The following is a 20,016-nucleotide window of genomic DNA, read 5'->3' on the forward strand; positions in this document are numbered from 1 at the left end:
TTACAGTTTAAGTCAAGTACAAGAAATATTCTTTTCTTAGTGTTAAAAGCTTTATAGAAGAAAAAACATTATTCACCTGCCACATATTTCATGTAGTGATTCATGGTATTTGTTATGCATTTTTTAATAAAACACTGATAGTTAATATTTAAGTTTGCCTGCTGGTTTAAATGGTAGTTGTAATCTTTCAGTGTAGAAAGTATTTACAGAACTCCTAAAACTTCTAGAGTCTGTGTACATGTATCCTTATCAGAAGGAGAAAATAATGGAATCGAAAGCAGTTTTGACATTTCTGTAATCTGTATGTAGCAGGATGCCAGTGCTTGTGCATGCTTTGCTATGTTAAAACTATGCTTGGAATTAAATCTCGATGCACTGAATGGAAATACTGCATGTAAGAAAATGTCCATGTAATTCCCAGTAGTCAGTACCAAATGCCAGTTAACCATATTTGGATTTTTTTAATAAACATGCTACATGATTATCTGTTTTTTTTGCCTGTTTATTTCTTTGGTCAGATTTCCACATAGAAGAGGCTGTGGAGTGGCCTGGGTTAGACCTCAAACTAGGCCAAGTCTCTGGGTTGGCTCTGGACCCTGAAAATAACCTAGTTGTCTTCCACAGAGGTGATCATCTTTGGGATGAAAAGTAAGTAGAGACTCTTGCCAAATGGAGAGTTAGAAGGTTGAATTCCTGTGGTCTGTTTATATACCTTCTCAAAGAAAAGCAGATTGAAGTTCTCTTTCCATTTCAAAATTCAGTTCTTTGGCTGAAAGTGCCTTTCCGAGTCTCAGAGTAGAAATGGTGACTGACAATTCAAGATGATGAGTTACTAGGTCTTCACACAGTAAGAATGTGTCTCCGGAGGAAAAGAACATAGTTCGTTAGGACCTTAAACTGTATGACCACATTAGTATGAGATTAATTATCCCTACCTCTCCATGTCTTTTATCAGGAATAATTAGCCTGGGTGAATAATGTTTTGGTATGGTATACTACAATTAGTACTTGGGTTTAAGACATGCAAAGCTATCTCCAGTATGTCTTCATTCTTCTTTGTGCTTATGTACACTGAACAAAATGGGATTGTTATAAAGTACTCTCTCAAAACAAGCTTTGTCCTACTCATTTGATAAAATTAGCTACATTTAGCATCACTCAAACCAAAAAATACGTGAACTTTAGAATGGTAGTCCTTCTAGTGTTTGTAAAGTGATATATTCAAAGGTATATTATCTCAAGAACAGAACATTCCAGTGAAGAGTACTGTCTCTATTTTTTCATGATTCTTACGTCTTTGATCTTCAAAATTGTATATGTGTTTATATGGATACTTTTGAAATTATAACAGAATATTGGGAGGAAATAGTACAAGCCTGTAACATGTTATGTGGTACCTTTTTTAAGTACACCTTTTTTTTAATTTCTCCTTTTTTTTTCCCTTGTTTTTAAGCATGTGTTCTCCATATATATAGCTATAAGACTAAAGGATAGGGTTGTTTTCAAATCCTGATGAATTCATTTTAAGATAGTGTCTGAAAAACAGAACAGTATTCTGAACATTATAATAACAAATTATGCTTAGAATAGTGTTTTATGAAAGAAAGTAAGTTGTTTAGGTTTTAAGCTAATAACATATAAATAACATATAAATATAAACATATAAATAACATATAAATATAATAATAAATAATAAACATATAAATAACATATAAATAACAAATAACATAATGCAGCAGATAAAGCAATCATTTATTTCTCATGCGGTATTCTCATAGGTCAATGATCTTTCCAGCTCAAGTGTATATAAATATAGACTATAAAATTTGAAAGGATGGTGCATTATGCAACTTGTATTACTCAGACTTCAAGTATTCTGTAAAAGCTGATGCTGAATTGAGTTTTTTTTGTCCTCCTACTCAGGAACATAAGTGCTGTTCTTTGTGTTGTTGAATAAAGAATTGTAAAAATATTTGAAAATAGGCTGGTCCTTCTGAAACACGTATTTTTGAGTCTCTGGCAATTGGAGTGTACCAACAATCCAGAGCACAAAACTTGAGTTTGAGATCCAGCAGTATTGGGAAAGCCTGCAGATTTTAAACAAAACAAAAAAAAATGAACATTCCCTAAAACAGCAAGTGTGCATGATGAATCAACCATGTTGAGAGACAGATAGAACTTCATTATGCTGTGGCTGCAGAAGAAGATTGGATTTGTGATATGTGTCTGGAAATCCACATATGTACCAGCAGTTCTCAGTAATGCTACAAGTGGCCTTCCATAAAGATAACTACATATTAAATCCTAATTCTTGAGGGTTTTTTTTCCCAAATTTTAATTTTTTTTTCCTTCTTCTGGAGCATAGTTAATGTATAGGAAACCTAGTGTTGGTAGGGACCCTTATGTCAGCCGAACTAGAACTCTGTAGGCCTTTTCTGTAGAGTATGGTGATTTTAAAATAGATTTTGAAAACATGCCTGTTGTTAAGCTGTTGTTCCATATCTTGTGGCACAGAGAAGAGGCACATAGAAAGGTGCTCACTCAGTTAGCCTTCCCTTTTTATCTTTGGGTACATACATAGGCATATGAAAAATTTGGGGTTGTGATGAAAAAGGAAGGAGTAATGGGTGTTGTCATTTTCAAGAAAAAAAAAGGTATTTGGAAGGGGTTTATATGCCAATTGTATGGGGGAGGCGTAAGAAGTTCCCAGACTTTTAAGTTAACTTTCATCATTAGCTGCAAATACACAGTTCATTGAGTGTAATATTCCTTACCAAATTGTAAACATGATAAATCAATAGCCTGAAAGCCCAGAATTTGTTTTCTGTTTCATTAGTTCACCAGCTTAGTATAGAAGCAAATTAAACAAAAATGATCTGTGCTGTTAGGCTATGCAGAAATGTTTCCAATGCATTATTAACATATGCCACAAAAGCTGGATCCTCATTTGGCTAAATACAGCTGGTTGAATGATCTGTGCTGTTGCAAAAGGTAATTTCAGTCTACTTTAGAACACAAAAGTTATGCAGTGACAAGCCATGTAATACAGTAGCAACTTTGCAGTGGCTGTAGCATTCCTTCAGTGTATGATTTAAAAAAAAAAAAATCCTCCTTATAAGTAAGGGTCTTCTACAACATTGTCTCTTCAGTTTCAGAACAGTCTTTGCTACAAGCAGCATTTGTTGTGTAGAATGTAAGAAATTATAACTATTCAGCTGGCTAAGGAGTGAATCAGTTGGAAGTAATCTTGCATTTTGTGATGAAAAATGTATACTATTCATCCAATTTGTAAAGAACTTACTAGAGAATATAAGTTACTTTCTTGTTACGGTATTCTTAACAAGGTAGGCAGGCTGAGCACACAATGACAATGGTGATGGATTTTGATCAAGAACAGACCTCAGGGTTGTGCTTTCAGGGATTATGAGATCATGTAGCCCACCAGAAGGATATTAGATTTAGCAGGAAATTGTTTGCATTAGTGTGAAGTGGCCAGATGAGAAGTAGAAACATAACTCTGGAATTAATTGGAGTTTGAAATTAGAAGTAGTGAGATATGCAGCAGATTTTATTTGTCCTTCAGTATCAGAGTGCAGAACCTATCAGAAAACCATGTTTTAGAGCAGTATGACTACTGTGTTTAGTTGTTCTATTTGTGTGGTTTTGGCCTTGCTTGCTTTTAAGCTAGAAGCAGTCAACATTGTTTGTGTTCTCATTTATCACTTACAACAAAGGAACAGTGCCTGGAAATTAATCTCAAACACTGGGAAGAAAAGCGTGACTGTGATTTTGTAGCATTCTAGTCATCCTCCTAGAAAAGAAGTTTGACAGGGAGAAGATGATTGGAAGATCACTCCCATAAACTCAAGTTCACTAGAATTTGTTTGAGTACCATACAATCTCTTATTTACACTGAAAGCAGTTAGTTCCCAGAAGAGTTGGGCATAGTAAGAAATACTTAGGAGTCTGGACAGCACTGTTACTAACAACCAAAATCCTAACAAGGAAAGCCAATAATTATTTTAAGTAGTCTGGATAGTCAGTTCTGCAGAGATACAATCATGTTTTCTGTGGGGGTTGTTTTGTACAATATCTACCACCACTAAGATTCTTTTCTGTGATTATTTGTATAGATTTTCTGCGATTATCTATGTAGATTAAAAATAAGATTAGTTCAGTCTGTCCATTGTTGATGCTCCAGTTGTGGTCATCCATAGCTAGAGCAAGTCCTTACAAGTATTAGACTCCTTTTAAAAAAAAAACTGTTTAAAATGAAGAGAACTTGTCATGGCAGATTACTGTCATGAATGGTAATAACAGCACCTCCTGAATCATGGCCAAACAAGAAGATGTAACACCAGTGTAGGCCTTTGTGTTTCATTACCATTTATCTAGTGTCTCCCTATACATGATGGCAGAAATCTGGAGAGAGTTTTAGTAGCTATCACCTTTTGCTCAACCATTCATAGTGAAAAGGATTATTTTCCATCAGAAATTATTTCTACCAGAAATTAAATAGTTACAGGTAGTACTATATGCAATGGCAGTATCTAAATACTATTTTTTAATCATCGCCTATGCAGAAACTTAAACACATTCTGTTATAGATTTTTCTGGTTATATATGAAGCCAATATTGCTTTTCCACATTAAAAATTCTAGACATGTAAATATTTAATGCTATGGAGATGTGAGACTGCTAGAACTGCACAATATATAGTTTTAATAGCTTTATTCATAGCTGCCTCTGTGACTACAAAATATATTCTTGTTTACCAAGTAGCATCAGTCATGGCTGGATTTCTCTTGGGATTAACAAATGGATTTAAAAATACAAGGTGGGAGCAGGGAGTGAGTCTTGTATTCATGCATCTTTCATCCACATCAAACACCATGCTCTAACATTTAGCCTGAAATGTTGTTCAAAATATTTTGCTCTGTTTATCTGCAGCAAAAGCTGAACATAAATTTAACAGGTTAGAGTAATAGTGAACGTCTCTGTAAGGATACAGACAACTATTTTTCTTATTTTTTGGAAGCACATGATAATTTCATGCCTAGTAAATGTCCTCTGGAAAGTTTATCCTGGTTCTTAATGTCTGAAATAGAGACATGTTCAAATGTGTTTCATCAAGATATTCCATGTATCTTGAAAATTGAGTATAATTTTGTAGGAGTAGAAGGAACGCACATAATATCCTATAGTCTTCTGTAAGCACACTCTGAAAAGGATAAGAAGCATAAGACCTGAATCTTGTAGTAGTAAGCTCTAGCAAGATATTGAACTGCATATGAAAAAAGAAAAAGCAGAAGACACACAAACATGCACAGACTGCCTTAGATGGTACAAAGTATTCCTAGTCTTACTGGCAGGTGTGCTCTGGTGATTACCTATATTTTTTCTTAGGCTACATTGTTGAATTTCTCATTTCTGGGTTGCCATAGCAAAGAAATTATTAAAAAAAAAAAGAAAAATTTTTGAAAGGGGTTTTTACTTACTTGCTTTAGGACTATCTTAATTGTTGCTGTGTTGATTTGGTGCTCCTTCAGTTTGGAAGTCATAACCTCAGTAGAAAATGCAGACATACAACACTATTGACTCTTACAATCATACTGTGATGTAATGAGGTTTAAATTTAAAGAAAAAAGAACCCAATAACTCCACACTGGAATTTAACTACTGAACTTGGCTTTAAGTTTATTGTTCATCAGTAGAACCTTCTAATGCTTTCTATTCCACTCCTTTTGTACAGTTCTTTTGACAGCAAATTTGTTTATCAGCAAAGAGGACTTGGACCAATTGAACAGAATACAATTCTTGTCCTGAATCCAACTAATGCAAAACTGCTTCATTCCACAGGCAAAAGTCTGTAAGTTAGGTTTTTTTACTCTTAGTAACTGATTTAGTATTTCCATATATTTTATGCCAAAGAGTCCTTAAACTCATTTTCATATGTTTTATATTACATTTGTACATTTATATACAGTTGTGTAAGTGTAGCCTCTGATTATCTTAAAGTAAATAAATAAATACAAAATCAACAAATAATAAAATTAATTTGCCATCTCTACCACCTCTGCTTCTAACATTTCATACAAGTGCATCTACCAGCCAGATTAACAGAAATGCAGAGCTTGTGAATATTGTACATTGTCCTTAGAGATGCTAAGGTACCCTGAGTGAGATATCTGAGATCAACTGAATTTCAGAATTGAGACACTCTTGTCATGAAAATTCTAAGCTGTAAAGCTGTATTTTTCATTAAATGCTACACGTAGTTAGTATGTACAGCATTTGGTTTTGATCTGTAGGTAAAAAATGAAAGCTTCACATCTATATCATTCTTTCAGAAAAATGTTTTTAACTTAATTCTTCTATATTTGTGCTTGCAGATTTTATTTACCACATGGTTTGAGTGTAGATAAAAATGGTAACTACTGGGTCACTGATGTAGCTCTTCATCAGGTATGTTTCTGAAGCTTTAGTACCAGGACCTTAATATTTTGCTAAAAAATATTTTTATTTTCCTAGAGATTTGACATAAATTGCTTATCTAGGCCTGTTAAGAATAACATTAAGAAGATGCCTACAGAAACTGACCCCTGTGCACTTCATGGAGTATAGTTGTGTTGAGTAATTTACTACAAGGACATAGCACGTAGAAATAATAGAATCATAGGATGGTCTGAGTTGGAAGGGACCTTATAGATTATTTTGTTCCAATTGCCCTGCCATGGGCAAGGGACACCTTCCACTAGGCCAGGTTGCTCAGAGCTCCATCAAACGTGGCCTGGAACACTTTCAGAGATAGGGCAGACACAGCTTCTCTGGGCAACCTCACCAGTGGCATCACCAACCTCATGGTAAAGAACTTCCTCCTAATATCTAATTTAAACCTCCTCCCTTTCAGTGTAAAGCCATTCCCCCTTGTCCTATCATGACATGCACCTGTAAAAAGTCCCTCTCCATCCTTCTTGTGAGCTCCCTTTAGGTACTGGAAGGCCAGAACTAGGTCACCCAGAAGCCTTCTCTTCTCCAGGATGAACAATCCCAGTTCTCTCAGCCTTTCCTCATAGCAGAGGAGCTCCATCCCTCTGATCACCTTGATGTCCAAGACACTGGACTCGCTCCAACAGCTCCATGTCCTCTGGGATCCCAGAGCTGGAGGCAGCTCTGCAGGTGGGGTCTCACCAGAGTGGGACAGAGGGGCAGAATCCCCTCCCTCCCCTGCTGCCCACGGGGCTTTGGATGCAGCCCAGGACATGGTTGACCCTCTGGCTGTGAGCACACATTGCCAGGTCATGCTGAGCTTCTCACCAACAAACATCTTCTCCTCAGGACTGCTCTCAATCCCTTCTCCTCCCAGCCTGTATTTATGCTCAGGTTTGCCCCAACCCAGGTGCAAAAGCTTGCACTTGGCCTCGTTGAACTTCACAAGGTTCTCATGGAGCCCCTTCCTCAAGCCTGTCAAGATCCCTTTGCAATTTTTTGCTATGTCTTCTGCTTATTGATGCACTTAAGTCTAAACAATGAAACTAAATTGTTTGCTTTGTAATGACTGGAAATTGGTATTTTAAGCAGAAGTTCCCTAGAATCAGCACTATTGGAAAACCAATAATACATATTATGGTCAATATATTAGGATTATGTTTGGTATATAAATGTCTTTTATACACAGTGATAGGAGTTTTTCCCTAGGCCATCTAGGTCTTAGGTTTCACCTTCTGTAACTGAAACATCTTTTCTTTTCCTTTTGACTGAAAAAAAGGTTTTCAAACTAGGAGCCAGCGACAAAGAGCCATTACTGATCTTGGGAGTGGCTTTGCAACCAGGCAGTGACAAAAATCATTTCTGTCAACCAACTGATGTTGCTGTGGATCCAATCACTGGCAGCATTTATGTCTCTGATGGCTACTGCAACAGTCGGATTATTCAGTTCTCTCCAAATGGACTGTACGTGATGCAGTGGGGAGAAGGTACAGTCAGAGCTCTTGGTACTTTACCCATACTGCTGTTATAATGAACTGATCATGAACCACAAAATTCCCACTGTTACTATTAATTTTTTTAAATGAATTTCTATTACAGAAATACCTTCCAGGTCCTACATGAATTTCAGCCTTGTCATGGCATCCAAATTTTCTTTCGACTTTTTCTACAGCTACTTGTAGTAGTTCTATATTTACTAAAAATAAAAAGTGGGGGGGTTGTTATCTTGCTTTTAGAATAAATATTGGTGTGTCCTGTTTTATCAAGAAAATATTCTGACTTTCATAAAGCCAGATTTTTGCTTAAACGTGTAACAAAATAATCATTTTTTGCCAGATTTATGCCATGATTTCATCTATTTTAAGTTTTATGAATAATTATAGTTCTGCCTGACTCAGATTTATGTATCACATTAAACTGTGCTGAATATTCTCAGGAAATTGCAAGTTCTTAAATTTGGGATTTATAAAGAAAATGCAATATGCTGCTATGAGTTTTCTACCTAAATGCTAGGAGAAAGCAAGCTGACCGTAGTCTTTTCCCAGTGTTACATGGTTATGTGGCATGCTGCTGTTTCTAAATAAAACTGATAGTTTCAGTGTGTACTTTAACACAAACCTGGGGTTTTTTTTATTTCAGAGACTTCTCTAGGCAGAGCCAGGCCCGGACAGTTTCATATTCCTCACAGCTTAGCCCTGATCTCTGACTTAAGTCAGCTGTGTGTTGCAGACAGAGAAAATGGTCGAATTCAGTGCTTCAGGTTAGAGACTGGGGAGTTCACAAGAGAGATCAAGCACAAAGCTTTTGGAAGAGAGTTGTTTGCAGTTTCATATGTTCCAGGTAATCTTTTTTCTTGTTCTGCAGATTTCAAGTAGTTGCTTTGTGCCAGGATGTCAGTGTTATTTCATGAAGAGTGCTATGGTGCTATCCTAGGACAAATATTAATTATCTTCCTGAGTAGTCCTGATGCAATGGAAAATTTGAGAACTACTTGTTTTCCTACTTGTGGATGAAGGAAGCTTGCATCTAATCTCTGCTTCTAAGAAGTGACTGATTACACTCCCCAAATGTAATGTCAGGAAGTAGACAATCTTGCAGCTTCTTGGTGACTGCACAGTTAATCAGCTAATAATGAATTATTATTAATAATAACATTTCTAAGTATTCATTTTGAACTCCATTGAAGAGAGCAAAATTAAGACCAAATGATCAAGAAAGGTTTTTGGTTTCATAAAACAAAAGAACTGAAAGCAAACAGTTAGAAAATATTGTGGTTTTTAATATCACAGTCTGTTTAACAATTACTGTATTAAGTTTTGGGATTAGATTTTTAATACTGATACTGAAGGTAAGGTAAATGTTAAGAACTGGATGAGGAATTTTGGCATGTTGGGCTCCTGACTCCTTAATACAAAATTTAATATCATGTTTCTCTCTTTTGCATCTGCTAAGAATGTAAAAAAGGCTGTGCTGGATGAGATACTTGATATCTCTCTGACAGTGGAAGCAAAAGAGGCATTCTGAGAGTGTGTGTAAGCCTGAATGCGTTTTGTAGTCATTCCTCTCCTATTCACCATGCATCCACAAACCCTTTATTTAGCAGTGTTAGGAGGTAGCCTCTGATCTCTTCTTCATAGGATCTTTCTACAGACCTATTGCCCATAAATTTTCCTAATCCCATTTTGAAGTGACTCGTATTGTCTGGTTCATTGACCTTCCCCAATTACAGTTTCCAGAAGTTCATTATCCACTTTATTTTTTTTTTTTTTTTAATGTAAAGAGTGGCCTAGTTTCGTTGAGTGCTTCTCAGTCCCAGAATTGTGGGAGCTGAATAACAGTTCTACACTCCCCCAGTCTGGTGCCTGTTCATCTTGCCTTATCCTCTTCAAGCCGTTTAATTGCTTCAGCCCCATGAGTATTGTATTTGCCTTTATCTTCCAGCATCTTTAGCTTCATTGGAACGTTTTTGAGATGCAGAGAGTAAAAGAGCACTCAGTAGTCAATATGTGTGCATGCTAAGTTTTTGCATAGTCCAGAACTGTTCCCTCCATTCCTAACTCTCCTCATGATGCCAGACATTCTATTGAAATTTTGCCTGACGCTATCCATGGAGGCAGAGATTTTGGGAATCTTTCAGTGATGGCTTAGGAATGTTTCTCCTGAGCTGTAGCTGCCAGTTCCAAGTTCAAACATCACATAAGCATGATCTAGATTATGTTTTAGAAGAAGCATCACTTTACATTTTTCTTTGCAGAAGCTCTTCTGCCATCTGTTTAACAACTCACTTATTCTTATAAAAAGTCTTTCTGTACTTCCTCACTATCATCAAGCTTTTGACTTCTCCACAGAAGTCAGTTATCTTCCTCAGACTGCTAGATGTCATTGTTCACCCCATTTTTCAGTCATTGATGAAAACTATTGAATAAAATTTCTGACTCTGATCACTTCAAGATGGCACTATTCAGACTTCTCTGTCCTGAAGAATTACAATCTCTGCCCCTAAGTTTTTCTCTTTGCTTCCTGTTCATTAATGGATCTTTCATTCAGCCCCATGTTAACTCACATTCAGTGACCTCTGTTGCAATACCTTGTCAAGGGTTTACTGAAAGTGCAAGTATGTCTATAGAATCTGCTTACTTGTGTGCTCTTTTTTCCTGTTCAGAGCTGAGGCACAACCCTTAGAGAAGCCATACCAACTTGTTCTGACAGACCACATTTACCCATGTCTTACTCTTCATTATGGATTCTACCATCTTACTGGAGATGGAAGTCAGAATTGGTAATGTGTGTTCACAGGCACCCTTTTGAGTCCTTGTAGGTGGGCCCTACTTCGGCATTCTGCTAGTCTTCTGGAGAAATGGCTGTTTGCCGTGCTGGGTTGCTTAATATGATGTGAGGTCTGTGATTTCACATTTGGTTTCCTTCTGACTTTGAGTGAATGCCATCTAAACCTCATAAATTTTTAACCTCCGACTTGTCTTACACCTTGTGCTTCCAGTTGAGCTGTCTCCTCTGACCTCTTTACTAGGAAAAAAAAAAGTGTTAGAAATCTTCCCAACATAATAAACAGAAAAAACTGAAAAAAATCCATTTCTTTGCCATGGGCCTCTAATCCCTGAGTTCCCCTTTCACATCTTTTCCTTTTAAGGTCCCACTTACTCCTCAGCTGACTTTCTACTTTTGATGCATTGAAAGAACTTTCTGCTATCAGGTCAACCATCCTTAGCAAAGCATTCTTCAGATTAATTTTTTAACACCTTCACATTCCTTTTACATTTAAACAAACTGTAAAATACTGCCTTGCTGGTTCTTTTCGTTTGAACTAAGTGTGCACCTCTTAAATGACAAAGTTTCAGCTGCTACACCTCACTTGATTTTTCTCATCTAGTTTTGTTTCTTGTTGAGTTATCTTTCTGTCTCTCTGTCTCTCAGCCTTTTTTCATCTAAACTATTACAGTTTATCTTCACTGCAGTTTGCTATGTGTGTGTTCTTACAGCAAATCTAATGTTGTTGTAGGTGGTCTCCTCTTCGCAGTTAATGGAATGCCTTATCCTGGAGAGGCAGAATCAGTGCAAGGATTTGTGATGAACTTCTCTACTGGAGAAATAATTGATACTTTCATTCCACTTAGAAAGGTAGAGTATTATATGCATAGAGTGCCTGTTGCATATAATTATGTATATGAGAACATTGGTAAAATTCTACTTCTCCAACTTCCATAAGACTATTGCAGGAAATAAGATATTTTATAATGTAAGGTATTCAAAAGGAATTCTTCATAGTATTAAATAAAGACACTAGAATTTTGGGTCTTAGCTTCTACATGTGGTGCACATTTGAAAATTATACTAACCTCTAGATGATTCCTACAGATAATATATTCAGCCAGGTAGTACTTTATTACTGCCAGTACAATTATTAAAAGTTAATTTAAGAGAATTGTGAAGGAATTGAAATATTCATATACTTAGATGCTAGTAAAGTGTGAAAAAATGGAGCTTATTCCTAAGCATAAATAATACGCAACTGTGTGGTTACATCCCTCTTTACAGAATACTAGTGTGTAAGTTAAGGCTAAATGTCCTACATGCAGTATAGTACATAAAAAAAATGAGGGTTTTTTAACAGCTTCCATATATTGTGTTGGACTAAAGAATGAATGCTAAAATTCCCACTTTATACCACATATACTCTTTATTTGCCATCCAATTTTAAATTATATTGAGTTATTTTTTCTGAATATAGCAAATAGCTGTGTTGCATATGAACTTAAACTAAATATGTGGGCTTCAAACCAAGATTCTTTATTTTTGAAAATATATATTTCACAGGATAAAATGGAGTGTAATAATAGGAATAGAAATATTATTAATATATTTGTAGCATTAATACATGGAATAATCTCTATGTTGTTATCCCTGGAGAAGGCAAACATTCAGTAGAAATGGAATCACTCTCCTTTCGCACATTAGACTTTCACACCAGCACCTGCTGCATTTTACAGTCTAAAGAAGGATTGAATATGACCAGGCTCAAGTTAGGGGTTAAGGAGGCCTCATGAAGGCATAGAGATTTAAGGGTAATCTGTGACTGCTTATCTTCACAGAGCTTTGAGATGCCACATGATATTGTTGCATCAGAAGATAGAACAGTATTTGTTGGAGATGTTCATGCCAAAGCAGTGTGGAAGTTTGCATCTGCAGAAAGTATGTTCTTTTTGTTCTTTATGTCCTAACTTCACATTTTGTATCTTCAGGTCAGTACCACTTATCTGGTACCCTTGGCCAAGAGCCTGGTGGCATAATGACAGTGATGTAAGTGCACTACAAGCTTCATCTGCAGCAGTTGTGTGCTGCTGCTCAGTTTTCATTAAAAGACCATTATTCAGCATTGCTGTGTCCTCAGTCAAAGAAGAGTCCTGGGCACATGAGTTTGTCACAGAAAGAATCAAAATGCATTTGCCTTACACATCACTGTACACATAAAACACTTAAACAAAAGTGCTACTCTAGTATTTTAGTAATTTCAGTGTATCATTTGCTGAGAACTCAACTGCTTCCTGTGAGGCTATAATGTAGAAAACTCACAGGGGATGAAGTAGAAACACAGGTCAACTTAAAAATTATATTCATTTCATTGGGAGCATTTATCACTAGAAAATTAATCTAGTATAATTTGAAGTCCTATTTCCATACAGAGGAAACACTTACCAGTTTTAATCTAGTAACCCCCAAAGCAGGCAGCTTCACTTCATGGAGTGATTAGTCAGACATCAATTTAGCAGGATTCAGAGAGAGCTTACATGTTTTACAGGAATAAAAATATAATCCACTGCTGCATTATATGGGATAAAAAAATGTATGACGGAGATAAAGCCTTAGGGTTCAGGATGTTAGTCATCCAGTTAGAGTCCACTGCTATAAATGACTAAGCTAGTTATTCCTTATTTGTCTCTTCATAATTCATGGATTTTCCTTTGGGGCATTTGGTATCAGCTGCTCTTAATAACAGGAGACTGGACCACATAAACTGTAATTCTAATTGGATATGTTTTTGTCTGCATCTAGTAAACTGAACATGACCAATTCTCAGCTTTTATTCAAAGAAACATGAGAATAAAAAAGTAATGGAATTTTTACAGGTTAGATGAGGGAGTCCTTGTATAAAATCTTCTTTTTAGTTTTTGCTGAAGTATAAAAGAGCAGTAGCTAAGAAACCCTGATTCAGCCAGCCTTTAAATCACTATGATTTTGATTATAATAAACAGTTTTACTTTTGTGGGAATCCATGAACCTTTAGGCATACCCATAAAATCTTTCTGTTTCATAAAAGTTGATTGTTGCAAGCACCCTTCATGAATCGAGCTCTTTCTTTTTTTCTATGGCCTTGTGAGCTATTGAATAGTTTATATTGACTCTCCATGGTGAAGTTCAGGTATTGACGGGAATGTTTACTGTAGGATTGTACTGTACATTTGAGAAAGCTAGCAGGAAAATGTCACTAGTGCCTTTCTGAAATCAGTTGTCCTGAAGAATGATTTTGTTTTACAGAAATGGAACATCGGTCAGTTAAAAAGGCTGGTATTGAGGTACAGGAAACAAAAGGTTAGTCTGATTCATAATGAAAATGAAGGGATCAGTATGTTCATGTAGACTAGTGAAGCTTCTGCCAAGCTGAAGGGAAAAAATGCTGACTAGTTTGTTTGGTTTTTTTGAGTTGCTATAGGAAGCACTAGAAAAAAACTTGTAACACTGTTACCTGGTAGATGCTATTTCACAGTCAACCTAAACATTTCGTTTTCAGTGATGACAAGTGCTTCACTGTCACAGAAACTAAGATAAAAATTTAACTAGTAGGTTAATTCCATTCTACCATCTGGTATGGTCCAGATTGGTATCTGTGGCAGCTCCCATAGATGCAGAAATAGCTCTGAAATACAGCTGTGATAGTTACTCCCCACCATCCTTTCTCCACAACCCTCCACCACCAAAAAAATGGTTATTTGAAATGGCAATTGGTTTACATTCCTGTGTCTTTCAGTACATAGCCTTGTCAGTCACACCATATGGCAAGAAATACCATTTTTTTGTATTTACATTTCTTTCCATAGATTTACTACACTTCTAATTTAATTGATCTGCATGAAAATGGAAAAAAAGAAAAAAGAAAATGAAAGCATGTAGGAACAATATAAGGAGATAGTACACACAGGAGATTGAAAGTGGTAAAATATCAATTAAGGTAGATTAAAAGTAATTTTTCTATTATGCAGCTCATTTCACTTTCAGAAAAACAGTACCAGATTATGGTACTATTTATAAAGGCATGTAAAATGTTCAGATGTTCGTAACTGGTTTTCTTTGGTTAGATTCAGAGGTTATGCAGTTTTCTTCAGCCATGTATATGTAGACAGAGAAAAGTCCAAAAAATCTCAACTGCCAATTGAAAGCATATAGAGTGAGAAGGGCTAACATTATGAAACAGTGAAATCCTTACTGCCATCACTGTTATCCTTTTATTTTATCTCTGTTGGTACATCAGCCTGCCTGAAGCACTCAGAAAGGAAGTGTTGAAATTACAGCATGCTGTGTATCTAGGGATAAGTAAATGCATTTTGGCTTTCTTTAGCTGACTCTTCTAATGTCATACAGAAAAAATGCAATAGTAACACCAGGGTAAGAAAAAGTAAGTAACAATTTTAAGTAACAATGTCTAAAACTGGTTAGAGTAGATAGACTGAAATTAACATCTTTCAATTCCACTGGGAGAAAAGAGCCAATGGACTTTGTGTCGTCTGCTTAATAAATGGGCAGGAGTGGCCTGCAATCTCACAGCCTTCTGGTGACAGACTGTTACTAGTGCTTGTACTGCTATGACATGGGGAAAGAATATATGGAGAGCTATAGCTTTGCCCAGAGGGAAAGATGATGGAGGAAAATTTTCCTTAGCAGTAACTACAACTTGAACAGACAGCTGTTTTCATTGTGTCATTGTTATCCTTGTACTTGTGAAGACAATGATATTGTTATCATTTTATTAGTGTTGAGTGTTGACTGAACCATTTGCTATTCCTTCAGAATAGAACATCATTTAAATTTTGATACAGAATCAAAACAGAGTTGATTCAGAGTGTTTGTGATGCAGCTACTTGTTAAGACATGCTGTTCAGTCTGACTTCAAAATATATAGCTAGACAGTTTTACTTATTAATAGTTATCACGAAGCATATGCAACATCATAAAGGTTTTCCCTGAAATAGTTTTTCTCCTTGTAGGCATAGAGTTAACAAATTAGTCAGGAATGACTGGAGGCTGTTTTCAAAAGCTCTCCAGATTTGTAGAGCCAAAATTCCTTCATGAAGTATAACAGTTCTGAAAATTTAACCCTTTGTCACAGTTTTATTAGAAAGATCTTTAAAATTTTCCTTTTTGTTTATGATAATATGACGTATACTGGCTTTCTGTATTTCTTGTGGAAGTGTTTCTGTCATAAGGAGGTATTTAATTGATACTACAACACATGCTTATTTGGAAAGATGGATCATTGGGGTAATTTCCTGTATTTTAAATAGTAGGTACTTTTTAGGACAAAACTCTGTTTGACACAACTCCTTTCCCCATTTGAGAAAAGGGGAAGGTATCATTCAGACTTTCTCTGCCTTATATTTGGGATAACCTCAGCAAGAGCCAAAAATGTCTCCATAAGAGTTTGTCTTCTGTTTCCTTGTTACAAAGCACTGAAGGTATCCTAGCTTGTTGTTTCCTGTAACACCTTGTTCTGTGTTGCTCGATGCATATGGATTACATACAGAAATTGTTTTCTTTTTAAAGAATCAGAGACAATTGTAGAAGCCAGATTGAAAAACAAGCCAGAATCGACAGACCCTCTAAAGAATACGGATAAACACTTGGTCCAGGAGGCCAGCAGCACTGGAATTTCCTTTGTTCTTATTACAACTCTTCTTATTATCCCTGTTGTTGTCCTTCTGGCAATTTTAGTATTTATTCGGTGGAGGAAGACAACTGTCTATGGAGGTAACTGTGAGTAACTGTTCTAGAGAACAGGCTTTTCTTTTTCTAGTTCCAAGTATCACTGAACACTGAGGGGTGAGGGTATGACAAGATCAGCTCCCTGTGCCTTTGCCCTCCTGAACAGTTGCAGTGCTGCTGCATGCAAACTAAGGATCAGCAGGGACACAGCACCTGCAGCCCCCTGAGCCTTTAATATTGCATCTCAAACTAGCATCTCTTCAGAACACATATCAAAAACTTTAATTGGTGTCAAGGCAAAAATTGTTACCTCAAAAATTAATAGAATATATTAATGTTGTATTGTCTAGAATTCAGAAATTTTAATACTGCAAGCATAGTTTGATTTTCTGGTATGGGATCTTTAAATTGCTGAGAACAAAAGACTCCATGGGTATTCTAGAGATACAAGCAAAATCAAAGCAGATACTATTACAAGAGATTATATATTATTGTTTTACCTGGTCAGTTCTGTGAGTCAGACATGCTTCCAAAATGCACCTTCATCAATTGCTCTGAAAGCTTTAATAGGTACTTAGAAGTTATGTAAATTGGTTCTAAATTTGTATTGTATAGTAGCATTATTTTTCATAAATTGGCAGACTGCGATAGACATTTGATCACTAGACTTGTTATTTTGTATCATGAAATTGTTTTATCAAGATACTGACATCCAGAGAAGAAAATCTATATGAAGTAGACAACACAGTTCTGCCACTGGTCAGGACCTACTGTGACAGAGCAGGCCATTCAGCAATCTAATACAGCTGTGCAACTGAATTGGATATATTTTATTTGAAGATTTCAACATACAGCTTCCTGACTCTTTGTATTCAAAAGTGTTAGCACATCAAATGTGCTAGATAGCATATCAAATATGCTAACACTCTACAGCAGTACTGCCATAAATGGCTTCTTAGAGCTGCTGATTGGTTTGTTGAATGTCTGTGCTTTTTATCAGAAAATGCAGGTAATTATTTGATGATAGAACATTGGGGGTTTAGCTTATTTTTGAAATTTACTTTATTTTTCAGCTGATGGGGAACACAAACTTGATTCTAGTTCAGGCAGAATTTTAGGCAGACTTAGAGGTAAGTAGTCACCGAAGATGTTTTCAAACACAGTAACTGGAGGCTTTTTTTCTGTATTCTTGTTGAATAACAGATTTGATGGAACTTTCTCAGAGGAGGGATTGGGGGCAAAGATCAGGGGTTTTTGAAAATGTCTTTTAAAACAACTTTCATCTGTCATTATCTGCCCACTATAAAGAGTATGAGTCACTACCAGTGGGAGAGCAGCAGCTATGAGTTATTGTGAATCTGATGAATGAAATGAAGCACTTTGAAACTAGGAGCAAATGGGTAGGAACACCAGTAAACTGTGTAGACTTAACGAAATAATGGATGCTAAAAAAGCATAGTCTGAAACTTCTCCTTCAAAGATGAATTTCCTTCTTTTTTCCTAATACATACACTCAACTTATGTGGCTCCTGCGCTCAATCTTTAAAAACAGTTTCTGGACGAACACTTTAAATAATCACCATTATACTGTTTAATTAGTAGATAGATTTTTATTCCCCCCTTAGAGTTAAAGCAAACCTTACAAAAATCCTTTCCTTTCCACAGGGAAAGGCAGTGGTGGAATTAACCTTGGGAACTTCTTTGCAAGTCACAAAGGCTACAGCCGAAAAGGGTTTGACCGGCTGAGCACTGAAGGAAGTGATCAAGAAAAAGATGAAGATGATGGCACAGATTCCGAGGAAGAGTGTTCAGCATCTCCACTCCCACCAGCACCTTCATCATCCTGAAACCAACCTTTGAGTTCTCCATTATACAGTTCAACCCAAAATGTCAGATTCTTTTTCCCTTAAGCACGTTTAAGACTTCGTGTATTTAATTGTAAACTGTTCTAGTCTGTGTGGGGCTGTACACTGGTTCCTTTAATTTTTGTTTGGTTTTAGTTACGCTTTTTAAGTGGAGGAGTGTATGGAAATTCCAGATCAGTGCTGTTGGTTTTTATGTGAACATCTTAATAAAGCAAAGTCTTCTAATTGCAGGACTGATTTAAAGCAGTAGTATTTATCATCAAATATGGGGATCTTGTAAATAAGTCTTACTATCTGCTTCATCAAAATATATTTTCCATAATTATTCAGTTGCCAATTTCTGTTTTGTGCCTTTCCTCTTCAATATCCTTAACCTGTTGCAGTACAGAGAATATACAGTGCCACAAGAAAATGAAGCTGCTAAGTCGTCTTCTATTTTTTTAGATCACTAACATGATATTGCATTGAAGGAAAGAAAAAAGCCTCTATTTAATTTTTTTCTTCTTCCTACCTTGATGTGTTTCTGGAATGTCTTATTTTTAGATGGTATCACTGTTAGAACACTATTTTCAGAACCTGAATGTAATTTGTGTAATAAAGTATTCGCAGAGCATTGGCTGTTGGAGTGTACTTTGGAATTTTTGCTTGCATTTTTTTGTATACAACTTTTGTAAAAGTTACATGGGCCAGTTAATACAGTAAAAATTTTAATGTGTTCTACCAGCAGAGAAAGAAGTGCTATTTTGTATGGAAGCTGGAAAAATATTTTGCTATGTCACAAGGTTGTTTGAGGGTTTTTTTTAAGTCTAATAATCTGCATACATGTACAAAGTCAACCTTGAACATCTAAAGAGGAATTTTTCTTGTAAACAAAACTGCAAGGTGTTTCCTTAATAAAACACATGGTCACAGCTAAGAGGAAACCTGTGTCTCAAATTAAATATACAAATTAGTCAGGATAGGCATCTAATACTACCTGATTGGAAGTACTGATTTTCATTTTTTCTCCACAATTCCTTTTTCATTCATACAACAGGAGCCCTCAGTTCTGTAATGAGCTCTCATATTTAAAAGCAGACTTACGGAAGTCCTGCTGGATAATTACCCTCTCTGTATGAGTCATCTGGAGTGTGAATCATTGTGCAACATCATCATGACTAATCGGTCCAGTTTGATGATCAGAGCATAATTAATGTCCTTTTTAAACTGCTATTATAAGCAGAGTGTACACAGCTGTAATTGCCACAGGGTTTTATGAAACAGTTTTCATTTTCGTCATTGCAGGTGTTGTAATAGGCTGCTGCTGGCATTGAGGTCAGAAAATAGGCTTTAGGCTCCTTGTGGTGGTTTTGCAAGATGGTTTATTGGGGAGTAAGGGTAATGATAGTGGAGCACAAGGTAAGATTTCTTCCCCCAGTGAGATTTTATAAATCCCCTTTTTCTGGAAAAAGAAAAAAAAAAAACAAAACAAAACAACACCAAACTTAAAATCCTTTGCGAGCTAGTTTCTTTTGTCACATACGGCAAAATCTCCAGGATAGCCATCTGAAACACTGGAGTACAGGCAGTTTTGTGTGAAATATATTTAGTGCATACTCTTAAATTGCTCTCTCTCATGCAAATTTTTGTTTTCCTAATGTTACAAGGAAAACAGCCTGTTTCTTTCTCACTT

The 20,016-nt window shown here is 36.1% G+C and overlaps 1 protein-coding gene across 12 annotated transcripts in view; it reads left to right on the forward strand.

The window, feature by feature from the left end:
* Positions 1–18,974, forward strand: part of PAM (peptidylglycine alpha-amidating monooxygenase) — a 124,231-nt gene extending 105,257 nt beyond the window's left edge. For 4 of the 12 annotated variants that reach the window (XM_082302131.1, XM_082302141.1, XM_082302137.1 and 1 more), the window contains 11 exons: positions 519–648; positions 5,753–5,869; positions 6,393–6,465; positions 7,769–7,976; positions 8,629–8,829; positions 11,507–11,625; positions 12,597–12,696; positions 14,041–14,094; positions 16,321–16,530; positions 17,553–17,609; positions 18,145–18,974. In XM_082302131.1, coding sequence (XP_082158257.1) covers positions 519–648; positions 5,753–5,869; positions 6,393–6,465; positions 7,769–7,976; positions 8,629–8,829; positions 11,507–11,625; positions 12,597–12,696; positions 14,041–14,094; positions 16,321–16,530; positions 17,553–17,609; positions 18,145–18,326 — 1,451 coding nt within the window. In that variant the 3' untranslated portion in view covers positions 18,327–18,974. Of the gene's footprint in view, positions 1–518; positions 649–5,752; positions 5,870–6,392; positions 6,466–7,768; positions 7,977–8,628; positions 8,830–11,506; positions 11,626–12,596; positions 12,697–14,040; positions 14,095–16,320; positions 16,531–17,552; positions 17,610–18,144 lie in introns of those variants that run through there. The other 8 variants (XM_082302136.1, XM_082302133.1, XM_082302140.1 and 5 more) reach the window with 6 other exon arrangements.
* Positions 18,975–20,016: the final 1,042 nt, after the last annotated feature.

This window comes from Coloeus monedula (assembly GCF_965178545.1).
Source record: "Coloeus monedula genome assembly, chromosome: Z".
NCBI lineage: Eukaryota > Metazoa > Chordata > Aves > Passeriformes > Corvidae > Coloeus > Coloeus monedula.